At 45.0% G+C, this 22,751-nt stretch overlaps 1 protein-coding gene across 1 annotated transcript in view; it reads left to right on the forward strand.

Annotated features, from left to right (window-relative positions):
- Window positions 1-22,751, forward strand: part of SORCS2 (sortilin related VPS10 domain containing receptor 2) — a 565,166-nt gene that overhangs the window by 477,427 nt on the left and 64,988 nt on the right. The window contains exons 5-8 of the mRNA XM_054172252.1: window positions 680-753; window positions 10,095-10,159; window positions 11,606-11,724; window positions 17,963-18,052. Of these exons, the coding sequence (XP_054028227.1) occupies window positions 680-753; window positions 10,095-10,159; window positions 11,606-11,724; window positions 17,963-18,052 (348 nt within the window). The remainder of the gene's footprint in view (window positions 1-679; window positions 754-10,094; window positions 10,160-11,605; window positions 11,725-17,962; window positions 18,053-22,751) is intronic.

A 22,751-nucleotide genomic window follows, 5' to 3' on the forward strand; every position in this document is an offset into this window, starting at 1 on the left:
GTTCCCTGCTCCTGTTGGGCACACTTTCTGATGCAGGCCATGATGCCATTGGCCTTCTTGGCCACCTGAGCACACTGCTGGCTCATGTTCATCCAGCTGTCAACCAGTACCCCTAGGTCCCTTTCTGTTTGGCAGCTCTCCAGCCCCTCTGCCCCCAGCCTGTAGCTCTGCATGGGGTTGTTGTGACGAAAGTGCAGCACCCGGCACTTCCTCATCAAACCTCTTAAGCATTTCTCTAGTAGCTTTTGGTCCTATTTTAGCAGAGTTTTAAATCCATTGACTTCCTGGCTTAGGTATTTTTGGACCTGATGATCTTTGAGGTCTCTTCCAACCTTGGTGGTTCTGTGATGGAATTAAGGCTTGAAGCATAAAGGGAGTCAATGAATGGGAAGAAGAAAAGGGTCATTTAACCATGCCTCTTGGTTGAAAAAAAGAGTCTGACACAAGATGAACTGTGAATTGTTTCCATGGTGGACAAGAAGACACTGAGTTTCGTTCATTATTTGCTGTGCTTTAAAAGATTATAGATTGCATTTTAAAAGATTTTTCTCTCTGGAAGCTTATTACTGTAGAAAGTTCGATGGTGACATAGGGCCTGTCTTTGAAGCTGTGCATCATTAACAGCTTTCTACCATTTCAATTGTTTTTATTATTCATTTGTGTTTATTTTCTTTTATAGGTTTATGTATCCATTGACTTGGGGAACAAATGGACCCTTCTGCAGGAACGAGTCTCAAAAGATCATATCTTTTGGTAAGCACTCTGTTTTATTCCAACTGAGAAATGAACAGTAAGACTCTTTTTTGCTCTAATCAAGGAAGAGGTTTCCAGAGGTACTGATGGGGAACAGAGGAGCCTTGACACCTCTTGCAGATCGAGTATGTCAGCACTGCTGTGTCCAGCCATGCCAGTGATCTCACCGGGTGTCAGCACAAACAAGGGTTATAGGTCTGTCTCTGTGGAGCCCAAGATTTAAAGGGCTGTAATGTCCAATGGAATTGCTCTTTATTTTACTGGTGGAATTGATCTGTAGAAAGGAGATGCAGGGTTTTTTTTTTCCAGGGGAAAATCCATAACATTTTTTTAAAGAGAGGTCGAATCAGACCTATTAACTGGAGTCATGAATTACCCTGCACTGTTAAGGGAACTGGTGAGAAATATGACTGTATTGAACACACATTTGTCACGTGGCTTCATTTGTAGCTCAGATAGTTTGCGGTCTCTCAAAACGTTTCAAGAAGTGATTTAAGCAGACTGCTAAAATGTTGGAAGAATAAGGCAGTGCCTGCTCTTATAGAAATGAAACTAATTTGAAAAGTCTGTAGCTCCTTTTCCACCCAAATGAACCTTTTGATCATGTTTTAATTAATTCTGCATTTCAAAGTGATCAATGTGCACCCTCAACATTTATCTATTGAGAAAGCCAGAGAATTCCTCCTCTGGTATCACTTTACTTCAGTGTGTGAGTATGGAATATGCAGAACTGTATCAACACCAGTAACTGGTATTTTTTTATTACAGGATTAGTCACAATGTGCTAGACACTTCCATTCTCTGAATAACTTTGGGTTTTAGTTCTAGGAGGACTCTGAGCTGTGTCAGTTGCTTGCAGTATAATTACCCTGATGTCTTGTGGAGCCGTATCAGGCTTGCAGCAATAGTTTGTGGTTTGCTAGTAGCATTGCCAGAACTGAAATGGAGAGACCTAATCTTGGCTGCAAGATTTGTGCTGGTTTGATGTTCCTGCTGTGCTCCTCCTTGTTCTTCAGATAGTTGCCCTTCTCTTGAGTGGATACAGATATTTGTCCTGGCCACAGCTGGGGAAAAGCAAACCCAAATCCCAGTCTGGGGGGATTATTGCCAAGGGCAGGTAGTGATGGGAGGAGAGCTAATGGTTTTAAGCTGGAAGGTGGTAGATGCAGATTAGATACAAGGAACAAATTCTTCACTACAAGGGTAGTGAGGCACTGGAAAAGGTTTCCCAGACAAATGGTGGATGTTCCCTCCATGGGAGTGTTCAAGGCCGAGTTGGATGGGACTTTGAGCAACCTGGTCTAGTGGAAGGTGTCCTGGCCTGTGGCATAGGGGTTGGAAGATGAACTTTTAGGTTCCTTCCAACCCAAACTGTTCTATGATTGTGTGAAACACTTGAATCAGCCTCACACTTTCTGCTTACTTGCTCCTGCAAAATATGGCCTTACTAAGAACTTGCTTCTACACAGCAGCTGGAGCTTCATGGCTGATACACTTTACAGGTCCTGTAACTGCCATATGGAAGGGTATAACCATGCAGAAGTGACACACTGGGTCAGAAATGTCATGGCTGCTTATAACCAATCTGCTTACCAAGATCATAGAGGTTGTAAATCAGGAGGGCTTGCAGCTCACCAGAAAAAAAATAATCAAGTGGTTTGGGTCTGAAACTCATCAGAGTCACTTAACAGGTAGAAGCCTCTCTCTTGCAGGCCTGTTTAATGGTGGTTTTGTTATCTGACTGGGTATATTTAGCACACTGAAATTATGAGAAACACAGCACACCACTGAAATGTGTCAGTTTTGCTCAGATTCAGACAATCTGTCAATGTTTTTTGTATGGAAGATGTAAATCCAGCAAGTGCCTGCTTAATGTTGATTCCATATTTTGCTTTCAGAATCCTTATGTTTCCTTATATCATTCAGACACAATCAGGGAAGTGCCCTGGAGCTTTGATAGGAGTAACTCCCCTGTAGTACTTCAAAGTCATGGTTGCTCATAAACGTCACATTCCTCTCTGATAAGGATCATAAATTCTAAGTCTGTACTTTTATAACCATTAGAAATATTCTCCAGGCTTTTGTGTTCCTCTTTTCTGTATCTAGACCACTCTGATGTCTCTGAAGAACTGTGTCAGCAATAGCAGGCATTTGAGAGCAGATGGTTAGTGCCTTATCAGTACCAAGTGATCCTTCTCTTAAACTTCCACAGCAATAAAGATGCATAATTGTATTTTACTTCTAGTGTCGTGTAGGACATTGCATTGTATAAAGGATCTGTTACCAGGTGGAGGGTTGCACGTGGTGACCTTCCAGTGGGAGTTGGTCTGTCATGATGAATTTTTCCACTGCTTTATGGCCTCCATCAGCTGAGTTCTCAGAGTGCTGCAGAGACAGAGTTGTTTCTGTAGTTTTCAACACAAGCAAGAGTATGGGCTTTGTCATCCCTTGACTGTTAGGGCACTAAGTCCGCTATTGTTTGCTTGGCAACATGAACATCTGGTGTGTTCAAATTAAATGGCATTAATTCAAACATCCAGCTCCAGATGAGGACCCATCTTGCTGACACTGGCTGATTGCGCCAGCAACATTTCACTGGGCAGTTCTTCAGCAGATGTTTCTTTTCTGATTGCAGTAGAGCTTTGCCACTGAAGTTCATCATATAGCCTGAGATTTGTATTTCAGCCTGGTAACTGCATGTATCATCAATCATCATATTTTCCTGTGCTTTGTAGAAATAAGTTGGGTTTTTTTTCTCTTGTGCCTGTAGCAGCAGCCAAATCTTGATACATTTCCTGAAGAAATGGGGGTTTCTGGTTTTAACTGAATGAAAATATTAGTTGCAAATAATTTAATGGAATGACTTATGTATTCATATCAAGGGAAGGTCTGAATATTGTAAATTATTCTCACATCTTATACTGTAGTCTTTAAGCAATATATAAATATCGCTTGCTGGAAGGTGTCCAGAGAAGGGCAATGAGGCTGGGGAGAGGCCTTAAACACAGCGCTGTGAGGAGAGGCTGAGGGAGCTGAGGTTGTTTAGCCTGGAGAAGAGGAGGCTCAGGGGAGACCTTCGTGCTCTCTACAACTACCTGAAGGGAGGTTGTAGCCAGGTGGGGGTTGGTCTCTTCCCCCAGGCAAGCTGTGACAGAACAAGAGGACACAGTCTCAAGCTGCACCAGGGCAGGTTTAGGCTGGAGGTTAAGAAGTTCTTCATATAAAGAGAGTTTGGCCATTGGAATGTGCTGCCCAGGGAGGTGGTGGAGTCACCATCACTGGAGGTGTTTAGGAAGCGACTGGATGGGGTGCTTGGTGCCATGGTTTAGTTGATTAGATGGTGTTGGGTGATAGGTTGGACTCTATTTCAAAGGTCTTTTCCAACCTGGTCTGGTCTATTCTATTCTAGGCTTTGTTTGCTTTTCAAGTGTTCTGGACCATCTCTTAAGTATCTTTGCATATTTGTTGTCTGGAAGTTGGTCTGTCATGATAGTGGAGGTAATGGAAAGATTATTGGTATCAGTGGAAGGTGTAGACTACCATCCAGCTTTTAAGGAGCACAGAAGATTTTCTTCCCAACTGTTATGTAGTGTGGCATTTTCTTACCCCTTCTCAGCTGTTTTACTAATTTATTTCACCATAGAATAGAATCAATGAGGTTGGAAAAGACCTCAGAAATCATCAAGTCCAACCTGTCACCCAACACCTCATGACTACTAAACCATGGCTTCAAGTGCCACGTCCAATCCCTTTTTGAACACCTCCAAGGACAGTGACTCCACCACCTCCCCGGGCAGCACATTCCAATGGCCAGCAACTCTCTTTGTGAGGAACTTTCACCCACTACTTTCAGGAAGAAAAGTTGACTAATCCTTCATAGCAGCTGGCCTTCTTGTGGCATCTGAGAAGGCAAAACTGGCTTCCTAGTGTGGTGGTTGGTGCCCAAGCCAGTCAGTGTCTATGAGGCACTTGGACAGTGCCCTTAATAACATGCTTGAACTTTTGGTCAGCCCAGTAGTTGGACCAGATGATCATTGTAGGCTCCTTCCAACAGAAAATATTCTGTTCTAAAACCAAAAAGAGCTGTGAGGCTGCAGGTAAATCGTTGTGAAACAGAAGCATTCCACAAAGCTATTTATTTTTTCTTTGCTTGTTTCCTCATTCAAGTTGAAATGAAAACAAAACCAAATAAAGCAAAACACAGACACAAAACTGTTCAGAAAACATGGAAATACTGAAAATAAATGCTCTGACATGGTTCATTAAGAAGCTTTATATTTTCCCTCTTTTTTTTTTTTTCATTTTTCAAAGGAAAATCATGAAATGTGTGTTTGGAATCAGCTTAATAAAATTAAATGCTGAGTCTTGCTGCAATTCAAAACAAAACATTTCCTTTGGTATCAACATTAGAAAAGAAATCTGTTCTGTCTGTGCAAATCCTACCTAGTTCAGATGATTTTTAAAAACTTTTCACACTAAAATGAAATATAAATTAATTCTGAGCATATATACATATAAATTAATTCTTGTGCTCTATAATTAAGGGACTTTGAGTCCCGTGACCAGTTTCACCGCATGTAAACTGCAGCTGGCCACGCGGTGTTGCCCCAGTGGTTATATGGTTTCTGTTGCAGGGATCATAGAATCAGTAAGGTTGGAGGAGACCTCAAAGATCAACAAGTCCAACCTGTCACCTCAGACCTCATGACCACTAAACCACGGCTCCAAATGCCATGTGCAATCCTTTTTGAACACCTCCAGGGATGGTGACTCCACCACCTCCCTGGGCAGCACATTCCAATGGCTAACAACTCTCTCTGGGAAGAACTTTCTCCTCACCTCCAGCCTAAACCTCCCCTGCTGCAGTTTGAGATTGTGTCCTCTTGTTCTGGTGCTGGCTGCCTGGCAGAAGAGACCAACCCCCACCTGTCTACAACCTCCCTTCAGGTAGTTGTAGAGAGCAAGAAGGTCTCCCCTGAGCCTCCTCTTCTCCAGGCTAAGCAACCCCAGCTCCCTCAGCCTCTCCTCACAGGGCTGTGCTCCAAACCCCTCCCCAGCTTTGTTGCCCTTCTCTGGACACCTTCCAGCAACTCAACATCTTTCCTAAACTGAGGGGCCCAGAACTGGACACAGGACTCAAGGTGTGGTCTAACCAGTGCTGAGTACAGGGGCAGAATGACTTCCCTGCTCCTGCTGGCCACACTGTTCCTGATCTAGACCAGGATGCCATTGGCCTTCTTGGCCACCTGGGGACACTGCTGGCTCATGTTCATCCAGCTATCAACCAGTACCCCCAGGTCCCTCTCTGCCTGCCTGCTCTGCAGCCACTCTGACTCCAGCCTGTAGCTCTGCATGGGGTTGTTATGACCAAAGTGCAGCGCCCAGCACTTGGACTTGTTGAATGCCATTATGTTGGACTCTGCCCATCTGTCCAGCCTGTCAAGGTCCCTCTGCAGAGTTCTCCTACCCTCTAACAGATCAAGTCCTGCCCCCAGCTTGGTGTTGTCTGCAAATTTGCTGATGACTGATTCTATCCCCTTATTGAGGTGATCAATAAAGATATTGAACAGGATGGGACCCAGCACTGATCCCTGGGGGACACCACTAGTGCCTGGCTGCCAGCTGGATGTGGCATCATTCACCACCACTCTCTGGGCTCAGCCTCCAGCCAGTTCCTAACCCAGCTCAGAGTGCTGCTGTCCAAGCCAGGGGCTGACAGCTTTACCAGGAGTTTGCTGTGGGGGACGGTGTCAAAGGCCTTGTCACAGCACCCAGCCTTCGCAAGAACTTTTTGCAGTTCTTGGTGCATTTGTAGGAGGGAATGCAGAGATCTGACCTGTCCCAGCCAAACATCAGGCACCCACACCCCCCAGGGCATGTCACTGGGTTTATATGTCAAGCCTGTTTTAAAAAAGAGAATGGTTTATTATGTGGCAATCCTTGAGCAGAAGACAGAGGAGTTCAGGTTGGGATTCCTCTGGCTCTGTTGCTATTCTTCTCAATCCCCAGGGCTTATGCATCACTGCAGCTCCTTTTGATTTCCCAAAATACAGCTTAGTAATACGAAGAATAGCTTGTGAGTCAGCTGTCTGCACCAGCACAAATATACCCCAGGACAGTAAGTCATGAATCAGTAATTACCAGAGAATTAGTCCCAGCACATTTCCTTTATGACTCTGTCTAGAGCCTTAGAAATGCTTCACCCCCGGCTCACCCACATCTATGGATCCTGTGCTGTAGGTATTTGTTGCTCTTATTTTTAGCTATAGGTTCTCCATTTTCATCAGAGGTGAGAACATAAAAATAAAAAATGAGGAGTTTATTTGGGTAGAGCAGTTGTTCACTGGGGGCCAAAGCTCTGCTCTCATCATGAAATCCCATCCAAGTAATCAATCACAGCCGTGCCCATTACTGTCAAATTTGCCTGGCTAGTCAAGTGTCAGGTGAAGAAGGGATTTCAACCACATTATGCCCTGAAGGGAGGAAAATGCAAAGAGGATTTCATTGAGCCTTTAACTTTGAATGTTCTGTGAAAGGCTCTTGTGTGGGAAGCCAAGGATCTGTGTGGGCAGGCATTCTTGTATTGGACTTCATTACTCAGCGTGGTATTTGTTCCTGTTTCTGGCTGTGTGGTGATGGGGATGACTGGCTTTGGTTCGTGAGGAAAGACTGCTAAAAGCTTCTGTGAGAAGAGACAGGAGCTGCCCCCGTGTTGGGCTGAGCCTACTTTTCTCCAGATTAAAATACCCCAGTATCCTTGTGCTCCTCACAAGACTTGTACCCTAGACCCCTCATCGTCCTTTTTCTATCCCTTGGTTAAGGGATACTTCACAGGATCACAGGACGTTAGGGGTTGGAAGGGACCTCTGGAGAACTTTGAGTCCAACTTCTTCTAGAGGAAGACTTGCCTGCTCTAAAGTTAAAGTTAGTCTGACTTTCATTGGAAATGTTAATGGTTGAATGTAAAATGCTGAAACCCCAGAAGACTCTGAATTCAGGGATGAGCCCTGCTTTACCCCAGTAAAACAAATGAGATGTGAAGAGTGTCATTGCAGAATACTGTGAGAGTTTCTAACCAAATCAACCCCCCCTGCTGAACTCGTTCTTGAGAAAGTGCTTGTTCTACTAGTTTGTGGTTCAGCTGCATGAGGTCCAGCACACACACACACACACAAAATCCAAATGTTCAGCAAACATAATTTTCTTCCCTCAAAATGCTGACTGCAGAGTTGATAGTTTGATTTGATGTTGTAAATGTCTAGGAAAATAGATACAGCACACATAGCAAAAAAACTTCACAGATCTGTTCCCTGTGCTCATGTATATTCTTACCGGACCTCAGTGAATGCAGCATCTTCTCTGACAACATGGTGTCTCCTAAATGGTAGAATAGTTTGTATGTCAGAGATCAAATTCTTAGTGAATGCAAGGGGTTTCCACACAGTTCCTGAAGAATTCCCACTACAGGCTTCCTTCACATCTCATGGCTTGGTGGGGATTCATCACCCCCTCTCCCCTTCCTTCTTTGAACTGGTCATTTATCTTATTAGGGAAAACCAGCATGTGTGAGTTGGCTCTGGTTGTGAAAATCATCCCATCTCTTCCGCTGCCTGTGTTCCCAAGGAGCCACCAATTACCAAGTCAGTTTTTTAACTGCTTCTCATAAATCAATGCTATTAACACCATTGAGCAATGATGTAACTTCAATCCAAAGCACAGTTTTATTGCCTTTGATTATTAATAATTATAGCAAAATGATAATTTTTCTCTTAAGCATTCTAATGGGGTTTTTAGCTATCTGCATGCAGCTGCAGTTGATCACTCAGTGTATCTCCTTTGCGTGTCTTCAGCTCACATCTGCTGCTCTGAATGGACTGTTACTGTGCTGTCCTAGGTTAACCCCAGCTGGCACCTAAGCCCCAAGCACCCTCTTGCTCACTCCCCCCGTGTGGGGATGGAGAGAGAATTAGAAGAGTGAAAGTGAGAAAGCTTGTGGGCTGGGATGAAGGCAGTGCAATAGGTAAAGCAAAAGCCACGCACCAAGCAAAGCAAGGAGCTCATTCACTGCTTCCCATCGGCAGGTAGCTGTGCAGACACCTCCAGGAGAGCCAGGCTCCATCATACAGCGTGGTTGCTTGGGAAGATAAAACCCTCTGCCCCCATCCCTGCCTTCTTATTCCCCCACCTTTCCATAGTGAGCTGACCTAGATGGTGTGGAGGAGCTGTTTGGTCAATTCAGGTCAGCTGCCCAGCTCTGTCTCCTCACACTCTTATGCAGCCCCAGACTATTCACTGGTGGGGTGGTGTGAGAAGCAGGAAAGGCTTTGTGTGTGAGCGCTGCTCAGGAGCAGCTCAGTCATCCCTGTATGCTCAGCACTGCTTTCAGCACAAATCCAAAACACAGCCCTGCACTACTATGAAGAAAATTTCTCAATCCCAAACCAGCACCAGTGAGGAGCCTGGGGAAGACTGACATGGCTGTGGGAGTGGGGCTGGATTCTGTTTCACTTAGTGACAGCACCACTGCCAGCTCCAAATGTTCTCTGCCGAATCCTCCTGGCTAATGATGGAAGGACCAGAAAAAAAGCGCAGCTGGGGCTGCCGTTCCCGGGTTGGGCTGGAAGTCCTGAGAGTATAAGCCTCAACTTTTGGCTGAGCATGTTTGACATGGGAGGTATTAAGAGAAAATCAGCCTGTATTCCCACTGCACTTTCCTAAAGCTGCACTGCACCTTCATCCATTCTAGCTGAATTTCCTTCTCAGGGTATTCTTCTCACAATTATTCTTCACTTTCTTCCCTTGTCAAAGCAGACTCTGCTCTTGCCTTGAATATGCTAACTAAAGAGCTATCAAGTTGTTATGGAAGCTGGGTGTCAAGTTTAAGATATTTCTAATAGGAATGAAATTTTAGTCTACTTTGGCACTGAATCTGCCTTGAAGTCTCAAATGTAATTGTAAAAAGATGGCCTGCTGCTTGCCAGGGCATGGGAGTGTGTGCATATCTGTGTCTCTATCTATCCATATATATATACATATCAATTAATGGTTGTGAAGGTTTTTTTTCCTCATTTCTTACCTATTTCTGTTCTTTTCTCCAATTGATCCTATTTGCATATTTTAGTCAAAGTTATTCTAAAGAAATGTAAGAAAAATGTAGTATCAAGTACAGAAGAAGCAGTTTCCATCTAGCAGTTGGAAGCAGGGCATTATAAATGGGGCTTCTTTTAATTTCCCAGCTAGAATGTTAAAGCTGGGTAGTATGAAATCCTCTCTTTTCTCCCATTCACATCAGTTCTATTCAGTGGCTGGCTCTGCATAACTCAATTATATTTTGTTCTCAGGGCTGTTGCTGGAGTTGACGGAGACCCTGATTTAGTTCATATGGAAATCCAGGACCCCAGTGGAGGTATGCAAACAAAAAGGCTATCAACTGATAACCAAGTGTGCAGGCATTTCTTTTTGTTTTGGGGGGGGGGGGGGGGGGGGGGGGGGTATCTTTTGGACTGGTTTTAGAGTTAGGTAGAGGAGAAATTGTGCAAGTGAGGTTCTTTCTCTGATTGTGTGTAGTCAGCAAAGCTGTCCTGTTCCATGCAACTCTAGTGTAAGTTAAACTTGACTTGTTTTCTGCTCTGAGGTGGATTGACGTCAAGGTGCCATGCTCTGTGGAAAATGTGCATTAAAAGTGCAATTTTTTCTGGCACTTAAACGTGGAGCATTGTTTTCTGATTTGCAAATCAAAGAGGCAGTGCGGTGTTAGTGCTGGGTAAGTGTCTGTTGAAGTGAATCACTGCCTGTGCCAATCCGACTGCACTAAGCACCATCTCCCAGAACTGGAACAAGGTATTTGTATGGAGTATACTGGTATGGCCTTTCCTAATCTGAAGTCATAAAGTGTGGAATGCATCTCCTATCACACTGCAGAAGTACTGGAGGATGTGATGGGTGCATTGTTTGCCTTTTCACACTGTCTGGAGCGTGGGGAGAATCAGTGACCTGGACACAGCGTTGCGTGTATAGCATTTTTCTTGCCGTGCTCGGGAAAGTTGTTCCAGTACTTTGTACTCAGAAGCTTGTGGCAAAGAGTGAGCTTTTCAAGGGCTTGACCTAGGAGAAGGTCTTTGGGCCACAGCCAGCGTAAGATGTGATTATTGGCTCTGCTCTCTCTGTCAAGAGCAGAGTGCCTCAAAGATGCAGTGATGCTGTCCTAACAGCCCAGGCAGAGAGTATACTCCTTGTCTATTGCTAACTGGAGAGGCCATAGCCTCCACTGATACAAATCCAGGCTGTTTCAGCAAGATATTAACTCTGAATATAGAAGTCCTGCCCCAGCAGAGCAGTTCCAGCAGCGTGCTAATAGTGTGTCTTAACTCCCCTACAGAGCTTTGAAAATAGCCTTTAACATTCTGCACACTGTCTATTAAATGAAGCTTGATTCTCCTCTTTCACATCACAATTTTATACTGGAGCTGATCTATTGATTTCAGTTGTGTTGTGTCAGGCTGCTATTTCTCCAAGTGAATAATTTGTCTCTGTGCATAGGTTAAGTGAGGAAAGAGGCTCCTTCTATTATCCCCACCCATGAATGTCTCGTTCATCTAACCCCTAAACTCTCTGGACCAGCAAAATTTGGATAATAACAGGCTGCCTTCTGGGAATGATCTGAACTGTAAGCAGTTAAGACATTCTTAGCACACTGGAGACTGAAAAACTCTTGTCTGAGGGTTTGGTATAATAATTTTACAACTAACTCACCTGGCAAAGGCAGCCTTTTCCCTATATGAATAACATTTTACACTGCTGACTTTTTTCCCCTGATAACCCTTGTCCCATGCTTCTGTCTCTTTTCCCTCAGGTTACCGGTACATGACTTGCCGGATCCAGAACTGCTCTGAGAAGACAATGACAGTCCAGTTTGCTGGGGGCACTGACAGGGATTCCCTGACTGTGCAGGATGACTACATATTTCTGCAGGTACTGCTGTGTTCTGGAGACCCCAACAATAACATTTCAAACAGTGCAGCAGCACTGATTTAGGAGCATGGAGGAACCTGCTCCAGAGTATGAATGGTGATGTATGAATTTTTACATGGAACAAAGCATTCCTTTATCAGTCAAAACAAAATAGTCTTTGTTTGTGCACCCAGTTGCCCCTTTCTGTGATTGTAATTTATCACTGACCTAGCTGTCAGTCTAGGAACATTTTCAAGTGCTTTGTATGGTTCAGAGTTATTCTTTACAAACACTTGTGTCAGGCAGAGTGCAACCTTTTTGGTTTTATGCTTACAATATCTTTTGCATACTTTCCAACATCTCTATAGCACAGAAAGGTTCCTTTCAGAGCATCCAGGGAAAGCTATTGACAGTGTAGTGGCTAAGCTTCTTCACAGGATTCTTCTCTGAAGAAGGAAAGGACTTAGATGGCTTTGCCTGGTTAAGTGGGAGGGTGAAATGGCCATAGCTGGGGAGCTTGGAGCAACTTAGAACAGAATCACAGAGTCATTTAGGTTGAAAAAGTCACTTAAGATCATCAAGTCCAACTGTAAACCTGACACTGCCAGGTCAACCACTGAACCATTTCTCTAAATGCCTACCACTTGCGATGGTCCAAAAATTGCCAGATCTGCACAGAGAAACCTACTTATGGCACCAGTATAGCTTAGGCACATTTGAAAATGTTGTCCTATGTTCTTGGAACTGTTGAGACTTGAATCTACCAAAGCTGCAGACTTCTCCAAGAACAGTGATGTCTACTGTTCCCCATGTATTGGTAGGATTTACTTGTGCAAGGCTAGTTTATTTACTGGCTTCTGCAGCTAAGCAATATCATGCAATGCATGGCTTCCCCATCACTGCCTCAGTGTACATCCCATTGGCTTCTTTGCAGCTTCCCCTACTTGTGCCTGTTTCTTCCAAAGGGATCTGTAAATTAATAGAGGCACACAAGATATTTCCTGCTCTTATTTCAAGGTCCCACATAGCTTAGAACATACGTAGTGCCACAAAGAAAGAGCAAATGGATCACAGAATCACAAAATGTTAGGGGCTGGGAGGGACCATGAGAGATCGTCCAGTCCAACTCCCCTGCCAGAGCAGGATCACCTACACCAGGTCACACAGGAACTCATCCTGGACAGGTCTTGAATTTCTCCAGAGAGGGAGATTCCACAAACCTCTGGGCAGCCTGTTCCAACGTTCTGTCACTGTCGCAGTGAAATCTTCCTCCTGTTTCCATGGAACTTCCTATGCCTCAGCTTCCACCATTGCCCCTTGTGCTGTCATTGGGCATCACCCAGCAGAGCCTGGCTCCAGCCTCTTGGCACTCAAGCTTTACATATTTATAAACATGACTGAGCTCCCCTCTCAGTCTCCTCTTCTCCACGCTAAAGAGCCCCAGCTCCCTCAGTCTCTCCCTGTAAGGAAGACTTCCACTCCCTTCATCATTTTTTGTGGCTCTGCACTGGACAGTCTCAAGCTGCACTAGGGGAGATTTAGGCTGGAGGTTAGGAAGAAATTCTACACAGAGAGGGTGATTGCCCATTGGAATGTGCTGCCCAGGGAGGTGGTGGAGTCACCATCATTGGAGGTGTTTAGAAGGAGACTTGATAGGGTGCTTGTTGCATGGTTTAGTTGATTAGGTGGTGTTGGATGATAGGTTGGACACGATGATCTTGAAGGTCTCTTCCAACCTGGTTTATTCTGTTCTATTCTCTCTCAGGCCATTCCCTGAGGTCTTTCTTGAACTGAGGGACCTACAACTGGCCACAATATTCCAGATGCAGCCTCACCAGGGCAGAGTAGAGAGGGAGAACCTCTGGATCTGGGAGGGAATTTTTGAATTAAAGTAGGCTCAGAGCTGTTACTCATGGCACTCGTTTGCTCAGAGGTGTCGTTATCTGTGGCTCCCTCCAGGCACACTCTAAAATCCATTTCACAGTGTGTAGATGGTGAGAAGTGCTTCTCACCATGTGAACTTCTTGACTGCTGTGCTCAGCAAAACACTGGCTGCTTCCTCTTCAAGGATTTTGTTTTGCTGGTGGACCTCTTGTATAATTTCATCTTGAGCTGCTGCTGTTCTATCTCATGCCAGGCACAGGCAGGCACAAAATGGAAGTGCAACCTGGAAATGTATAGAAGTAGTATTAGCTAGCTGCTGCTAGCAAAATGATGCCATTGGTAACATAGTCTCTGTAGATCTGAGACACATCAGTGCCAGCAGATGTGGATGTATTCCACACAAAGGGGAAACATCTCTAGTAGTTTCCTTTCAGACCTGCCTGCAGTAAATCACAATATGAGCACTTCTTGCTAAATTGCCATGTCTGTATTAATGGAGCAGAGAAGATACCTGAGGTTCAGTAGTCACATCTGAACTTCATCCACCCCTAGGTGTGATGCAAGACACCACTTACCTGTGCCAGTGAAAGCACACAGCAGCTGCACATGTGAGGAACAGCAGACTTCCAAAAGCACACACACATTCTTTCATCACTTGGTGAAAATATTGCTCTATGTGTCAGAATATGGCTGTGTAAGTTAAAATCAGAGCAGAGACTCCTCCTGATGCCGCAGTGATATCTGTCAGGAAGAAGACGCAACAGAATCATCTGTGCAAAGAGAGGAGAGTTTGAGACTTGCTGCCCCTGGCATTGTGCACAGCCCTGAGCTGTGCAGCTGTGAATGGGAGCAGTGCTGGGCTGCACTGCTGGTCCTGGCCCAGATCTCAGCCTTTTGCCATCTTGAGGAAGATCTCAACTGCCCTGCTGTAGCAGATCTGTAGCCACAAACATCAGCAGCTTTCTAATAGTCTCTTCTTTTCCAGTTTGCACTGACAGTCAGACAGTTTTAAAGGTGATTGTAGTAGGAGGATTAAAGTTGCAACACTGTGTTTAGAATAGAATAGAATTAACCAGGTTGGAAAAGACCTTTGAGATCAAGTGCAACCCATCACTCAGCACCATCTAATCAACTAAACCATGGCACCAAGTGCCCCATCCAGTCTCTTCTTAAACACCTCCAGTGATGGTGACTCCACTACCTCCCTGGACAGCACATTCCAATGGCCAATCTCTCTTGCTGGGAAGAACTTCTTCCTAACATCCAGCCTAAACCTCCCCTGGTGCAGCTTGAGACTGTGTCCTTTTGTTCTGGTGCTGGTTGCCTGGGAGAAGAGACCAACTCCCTCCTGGCTACAACCTCCCTTCAGGTAGTTGTAGACAGCAAGAAGGTCTCCCCTGAGCCTCCTCTTCTCCAGGCTAAGTAACCCCAGCTCCCTCAGCCTCTCCTCACAGGGCTGTGCTCCAAACCCCTCCCCAGCTTTGTTGCCCTTCTCTGGACATGTTCCAGCAACTCAACATCTTTCGTTTAAGCACAGACCAGCCTTTAATGTTAGTGAGGTGTGACAAGACTAGCTGCTTCATCTCTGATTCTCTGCTGCCTTGCATCCTCTTCAGGCATTTAAAATGAGTGACACAAAAAAAAATGCATAATTAACCAGAAGGCTGTGAAAAGATAGCTAAGAACGGGTATTCAACACTAATTAAATCAGTGTTGAGATTTTTGGTTTAATCCATCATTTAAAAACCCAGAGACCGAAGGGGCATCACGTTCTTTCTATCACTAAAAAAAAAAATAACCAGGAAACTGATTTAAAGGAAGAGTGAACATTTTTACTTGACCTTGTCCAGAGAAGGGCAACGAGCCTGGGGAGAGGCCTTGAGCACAAGCCCTACGAGGAGAGGCTGAGGGAGCTGGGGTTGCTTAGCCTGGAGAAGAGGAGGCTCAGGGGAGACCTTCTTGCTCTCTACAACTCTCCTGTAGCCAGGAGGGGGTTGGTCTCTTCTCCCAGGCACCCAGCACCAGAACAAGAGGACACAGTCTCAAGCTGTGCCAGGGAGGTTTAGGCTCGAGGTAAGGAGAAAGTTCTTCCCAGAGAGAGTTGTTGGCCATTGGAATGTGCTGCCCAGGGAGGTGGTGGAGTCGCCATCCCTGGAGGTGTTCAAGAGGGGATTGGACGTGGCACTTGAAGCCGTGGTTTAGTAGTCATGAGGTCTATGGAGACAGGTTGGATTTGATGATCTTTGAGGTCTTTTCCAACCTTATTGATTCTATGATTTGATATCTTTGGAGTAGTTAGGCAGGTGGACCTGCTGCCATGCATCAACTCTATTTTGACCAAGCTGAGTTTGCATGCTTCAGGATAAACTGTCAGACAAATTAGTTTCCCTTTTTAAACACAAAAGTTGAGGAGAAGAGCTGTGAGATTGGGGTAGAATTGTAAATGGATTCCTTCAGTCAAAGAAAAGAGAGGTCTGCTTGTGCTTCTGTTCCAAAATCTGATTTGTCATGGACAGCCAGGGAAAAGCTTTGGACATTTCATTTTGGTTTTTTCATCTTTGACCAGTCCCTTCCTGCAAAGCAGCCACTCTTCATCAGCTTAGAGAAATGGCTGAGTTGCCACTACCTAGCTGATCATCTTGGGGTGTGGGGGGAAGTGAAATACTATTTACCAAAGAAACTTAGTTGGAAATGTACCAATTTACCTACCACCTTGCATTTCTGACTAAGAAAAATATCCAGGGAGCCTGCTAGGTAGGAATTTTCATTGATGTTTAGTTAAAATCTTCCTTTTTTGTATTTTGCAACAATATTTGCTTTGGGGTTTTGGACTGAGGTAGATCATCAGTGCCCCTGTAAAGAGGAGATGGAGGCTAATGGGTACTAGGCACAGAGGGATGTTCTGTCAGTGCCTGTTTCTGTTGCTTGCTTCAGTGAAAAATCTTCATAAGCCCCCAAGTATTTTGCATAAAACCTGAATCTCTCCTCAGTGTCACACATGCAAGCAGCTGAAATGTGTCTCTTACCTCTCTAAGTGTAGAACTGTGTCTTCAGGACACATTGCAGACTTTCAAACTGACCAACCAACGAATGCAGAATTGCATCATCATCATCACAGCATGTTAGAGGCTGGAAGGGACATCAAAAGATCATCCAGTCCAACCCCTCTGCCAGAGCAGGATCCCCTAGAGCAGATCACACAGGAGCACATCCAGGCAGTCTTGAATATCTCCAGAGAGGGAGACTCCACAACCCCCCTGTGGCACATCAACATCTTGCCCTGGGAAATGTTTTATCCAGTATAGAAAATATGAGTCAAATATAGTGAATGCTTTGTACGTGTTAGTGTGATTTATTCAGCCTTTTGTGCTCTGCTTTGAATTGTGCTGTTGGATTCCCACCTGCCCTTGAGGTGTTCATGGGGAGTGTGCCACCTCCCTGCCTCTTGCCTGGAGGCTGTGCTGCTGGGACTTCTGAGAGGGCAAAGATCTGGCAGGCTGCTGGGTACAGAGAACTGGGGACAGTGAGATGTGGAAATCTTTGGTATCATCCAAAACAGTTGAAATGGCAACAGATGGAAATAAATCACTTTTTCCTTCCTAGAGAGGAATAGAGCAGAAAAGTTTTGAGTCTGTTTGGAATCTGTTGTTTTAAAAACTTCTGATTCATTCTTCCAGGAGTACAGTGTGCAAATCAATTGCATACAGCAAAAGCAGTAGCTGTTTGTGGTGGTTTGAGCCTTAAGTGGGACTTAAGAGCTCAGATGGGGGCAAGGCTGAGAATCCCTCCCCAGCTCCCTCCTCCTCTTTCCTAACAGAGAAGGAAAAGGAAGGGAAGGAGCAAATCCACCAAGAAATAATTTGGAATTGGCTTGGAAGTAGAGAAGTCAAGAATTTTCTTTAAACAAAATATATATATATATATATATGTAACAATAACAGGTAGAGTTCACAAGGGTAAGGAACAAGGATGGATGGGAGAAAAAATAAGAATACAAAACCTTTGAAGGGGTGTGGAGGTAGCAGGGCTGACCAGGCTGATCAGGCCTGACCACTTGGCAGAGAAGCAGGGAGCCACCAGCAGTCTTCGTCCAAGCAAAGGCAGGGGCCAAGAGCCCTAATGGCTGCAGTGTCTCCTCCTTTTTATAGCCTTGCTGGGCAGGGAGGGGGAGTGGAACAGACTAATTTAGTTTCCCAGGGGGAAAACCCCCTGCAGGGAGGGCAATGCTCTCACAAGCCCTCACTGCCGTGCTTCCAGGATGGGCATAACCCATCAAAGTGTTAAAAAGAGAAAAAAGCAAAAAAAGTCTCTTCCCTCTCAGACAGTTTAGATTTCACACCAACTGCCACTGGGTTCTGTTTCTCCCTTTGTACAGACAACCTCAGCAAATCGGACCAAGTATTACGTGTCCTACCGGCGCAACGGCTTCGTACAGATGAAACTGCCAAAATATGCACTGCCAAAAGTAAGTACTCACATTTTCTCCCTGTTTATGCATATTTGTTGTCTTCTCTTTCTACTTAAACCAGTTTCCTTCTTTTCTTTTCTCAAACCACGCTATTCTGAGATCACAGTTTCTCCCGGTGAGGATTTCTGCGTCCTGGTTGTGCTACTTTCTTATGCTACTGCTTTTATTCTAGGAATATAGCAGGTCATAAACCAGAGAGGGTAAGAGCATACAACAGCTTGTCATCAGTCACTGCAACAGGTTTTCAGCTTTGCTTCCATCAGACAGTGCAATTGTTGACAGGCTCACAGGATGTTAGGGGTTGGAAGGGGCCTCCAGAGATCATCAAGTCCAACAACCCCACCAGAGCAGAACCATAGAATGCAGCACAGGTCACACAGGAATACATCCAGATGGGTCTTGAAAGTCTCCAGAGAAGGAGACTCCACAACCTCTCTGTTCTTTCAGTTTAATTCCACATGATGCTTTCTGGAAGAAGCATGAATAATAATCTGAGAGAATTTTACCAGTTGATAGTGCTCTATTTCATTAAACAATGCAGGGGGGTTGGATCTTCAAGGTCCCTTCCAACCTAAACCATTCTATGAATCTATGTTACTTGGGTTTAAATCCAGCTGACTAATGAGGATAAATTAGTGGAGGTAGTCAGAAGTCAGGAACTCTGTGAGGCTATTGTCATGCAGGCATCCATGTTTGCAGTAGGCAGGCTTGCATCAGCTGTGAAGAGCAGCAAATGCTACAGGAGGGTTGGAGACAACAGCACACAGTGGGTGACCTAGATCTCTGTCCCACGGGTGTTTCTTGGCAGCAAAATCAAGCTCCACAGTCCTTTATTTCTTCCACAGTTCACAATGATCTTTCTTGTGTTGGAGGGAGTGTGCTATAACCAAGGTCAGTGTAATGATCCTGGTGAAGGAAAAGAAAATAATTAAAAAATAATGGAAAGAATTCTGTTTCCAAGGGACAGACCAAGAATCCACTGCATTGGCAGAAAATGTGGAGACTTAGGAGGGCTTTAGTGGAGAAAGACCAACTGGGTCAGCTGGGAGCTGAATCCAAATTAGAAACTGAACTCAATTTCTTACTGGTGCTGATAATTACGTGTTTGAAGAAGTGCCAAGGAAAGTGACAGATGTTCCAGGGTTTGAAGCTTTCACATCCTAACCTGCTGCCTTTCTGGGAGGTTGGCTCTAACCATACAGAAGTTCTTTGCTCCTCATGCACCTTAGAAAGTATTGGGAAATAATTATTGGAAATTCTCTGGTTGAGAAGACAGCAGAGAGCAAACTAAAGGATCTGATCATCACTTTTAGCTTTAATGCCACAAATCTGCACAGGGTGCTTAGCTTACCAGGTGCAGGCTCTTGCCGAGTGCATCTCTGGCACATTCAGAAAGCGTCACTCAAAACTCCCCAGCATTTGTGTCAGATGTATAGAATAGAATAGACCAGGTTGAAAGAGACCTTTGAGATCATCGTGTCCAACCCATCAACCAATCCAACCCACCTAAACAACTAAACCATTGCACCAAGCACCCCATCAAGTCTCCTCCTGAACACCTCCAATGATGGTGACTCCACCACCTCCTTGGGCAGCCCATTCCAATGGGCAATCACTCTCTCTGTATAGAACTTTTTCCTAACCTACAGCCTAAACCTCCCCTGGCGCAGCCTGAGACTGTGTCCTCTTGTTCTGGTGCTGGTTGCCTGGGAGAAGAGACCAACCTCTGCCTGTCTACAACCTCCCTTCAGGGAGTTGTAGAGAGCAATAAGGTCACCCCTGAGTCTCCTCTCCAGGCTAAGCAACCCCAGCTCCCTCAGCCTCTCCTCATAGGGCATGTATTCCAAACCCCTCACCAGCTTTGTTGCCCTTCTCTGGACTCATTCCAGCAAGTCAACATCCTTCCTAAACTGAGGGGCCCAGAACTGGGCACAGGACTCAAGTTGTGGCCAAACCAGTGGAGTGTACAGGGGCAGAATGACCTCCCTACTCCTGCTGGCCACACTGTTCTTGATGCAGGCCAGGATGATTGTTTGGAACAGAGCTTCATGCTGAACTCCTCGTCTTGGGAAAACATGGGGTTTGTTTATTTGTCATCCTTTTTTTCCTTTTTTTCCCCCTTTTTTTTCCCCTAGCTAAGCAGATTAACTCCAGGCTTGACTGAATAAATAAATTAGAAGTTAATGGTTTCATTTTGGATAGAGTCAGTAGCTAGCTAGGAACAGGATGACTGTGTTGTTTTGAAAGGGATGTTTTTTGTGTTCTTCCTAGTTCAGGCAGTACCCAATGAGTGGAACAAAACAAACTGTATGTCTTTAGCATTTTGATGATGCCTCCAAGAAAAGTTTCTTTGGTATCTGCACATAGCAGAGCTGAAAATTGCACTGAGAGGGCCTGGAAGCCAGACATCCATTAGAGCAGTGGTGAATGGCAGAGATTTTAACCTCTGCTGCAAAAGGTACCCTTTAAAAAAAATAATAAATTAAAACCATTTGGTACCTTCACATGAGAGCTGAAATTTTAGTTGCTGAAGTAAACAAGAACTCGGCTCTGAAATTTTTCACCACCCTGTATGTCAGTGAGAGGCATCAGAGTGCAGTGGAAAAGTGTCTACACAGCTCTGAAATTTTTCACCACCCTGTATGTTAGTGAGAGGCATCAAAGTGCAGCAGAAATGTATCTTCCAATCCAGTCTGAGCAGAAGGGAAAAGATTCCTGTGAGCAAACTGCTGCTGAAGTTATGCAGAGAAGCAGGATATCAGCACAGACACTGGCGCATTAGGAGTGCATCAAGGGACTGAGCAGTGGCTGCTTTTGTGGTTGTGGTAGATAAACAGAATGAAAGAATTTGCAAAGAATTGCTTTAAATTTTTTTTGTAAGATTGATTTAAAACAACAGCTTTTGAAAGAACTGAGTTTCAGGGTGTTTTAAGCATTAGATTCTGCCTGAGCAGGAGATGGAGCAGGCCTGAAATACGTTATATGCTGGTTTTCATTATTCTCAAAAGAATTGAATGAGGCTTCAAAATAAAACAGTCTCTTGCCAGTGATCTCTGTAAGGGGCTTCATGTCACTACCCAGATTTCTTGAGCAGTGGCTGTGTACAGAATTAACCAGGTTGGAAAAGACCTTTGAGATCATCGAGTCCAACCTATCACCCAACACCACCTAATCAACTAAACCATGGCACCAAGCACCCCATCCAGGCTCTTCCTAAACATCTCCAGTGATGGTGACTCCACCACCTCCCTGGGCAGCCCATTCCAATGGCCAATATCTCTTGCTGTGAAGAATTACTTCCTAACATCCAGCCTAAACTTCCCCTGGCACAGCTTGAGACTGCGTCCTCTTGTTCTGGTGCTGGTTGCCTGTGAGAAGAGACCAACCCCCACCAAGCTACAACCTCCCTTCCGGTAGTTGTAGAGAGCAATAAGGTCTCCCCTGAGCCTCCTCCTCTCCAGGCTAAACAACCCCAGCTCCCTCAGCTTCTCCTCGTAGGGCTGTGCTCCTCACCACCCTTGTTGCCCTTCTCTGGACACATGTGCAGGGAAGGAAAACTTTAGCTAAGTGAGAAGATACTGCAGGCTGGGCAGGGATGTATCTAACAGCATTAGGAGGGCTGTGCCAGAACACTGGGCTCTAGCCTGAGGGAATAGTGCTGGACTCTTCAGATACTGCTGTGTTGTGGTTTTTTTTTTCCTGCACAGATGTGTTTCATAGTTCTTCTACATATGGAGATAAATGAGTATTGTCAGACTGAATAATTAGAAAATGCTATTGATGTCTCATTTTCCTTTCAATATGAAGAGGTTGAAAGTCTGGGGAGAAAAACACAAAAACCAGTTGTTTTTTGTTGCTTGAATTTGCATTTGTGCTTCTGTTTGTCCAAATGGACTGTAGAAAACAAGCATAGGGAAGGATAAATAGTTTGTCTCTGGATGTATCTCAAGGCCTCCTTGTGAATCAAGGGCTACTAAAAGCAATTTCCAGACAAGCTTCCAGCTCCATGGTGCCATTCAGATCACCTTTTTGTGATGTATCATAGCACCATGCATGGAGAGAGAGCAGAGCTGTTGGGGCCATCTAATGAACAGAATTTCAGATGTCCTCTTTCTAAATTCTTGTAGCTTTTTTTCTGTGCTGTTGAGAGGGTGTTTTTTTTAGCAGGGTCTGACACTGACACTCCACTGAAGCACATAGATGTCTGCTGCATTTGACAGCAGTCAAGTGTCTGCTGCTGCTACCTGCCTGGGTGGTAGCAAATTTTGATGAGGCCATATTAAAGGCTGCCTGTCTGCTCCCCAAAACAGAGGAGGAATTGAAAAATGAATGGGTATTAGATTCCATTTTGCCAGGATTGCTTGTTCTCTGCTGCTGGAACGGGATGAGAGGTTAATAACTGTAGGAAGGGAACACCAAAATCAATCCAAGAGCAGCAGGATTGCATTTATGTGTCAAGATGGCTGGCTAGGCACTCAGCAGTGCTCCAGGGAGATCCAGCAGTCCCTCCTGGGCTGTGTTCTGCCTGGAGCAGGGATTCAGCTGCCACGGCTGCAGAGCAGGTCTGCCAAGGGGCACAGGCTGCAGCCCCATCTGGAGAGTCATCAGCACAGGACTTCCACAGCTCTGACTGCCCTCACCTAGAGAAGTGTGGTGTGTCAAAAGAGGATTGTGTTGGATTCTGGCCCTTATTTGG

The sequence above is a fragment of the Dryobates pubescens genome, chromosome 23 (genome assembly GCF_014839835.1).
Source record: "Dryobates pubescens isolate bDryPub1 chromosome 23, bDryPub1.pri, whole genome shotgun sequence".
Taxonomy (NCBI): domain Eukaryota; kingdom Metazoa; phylum Chordata; class Aves; order Piciformes; family Picidae; genus Dryobates; species Dryobates pubescens.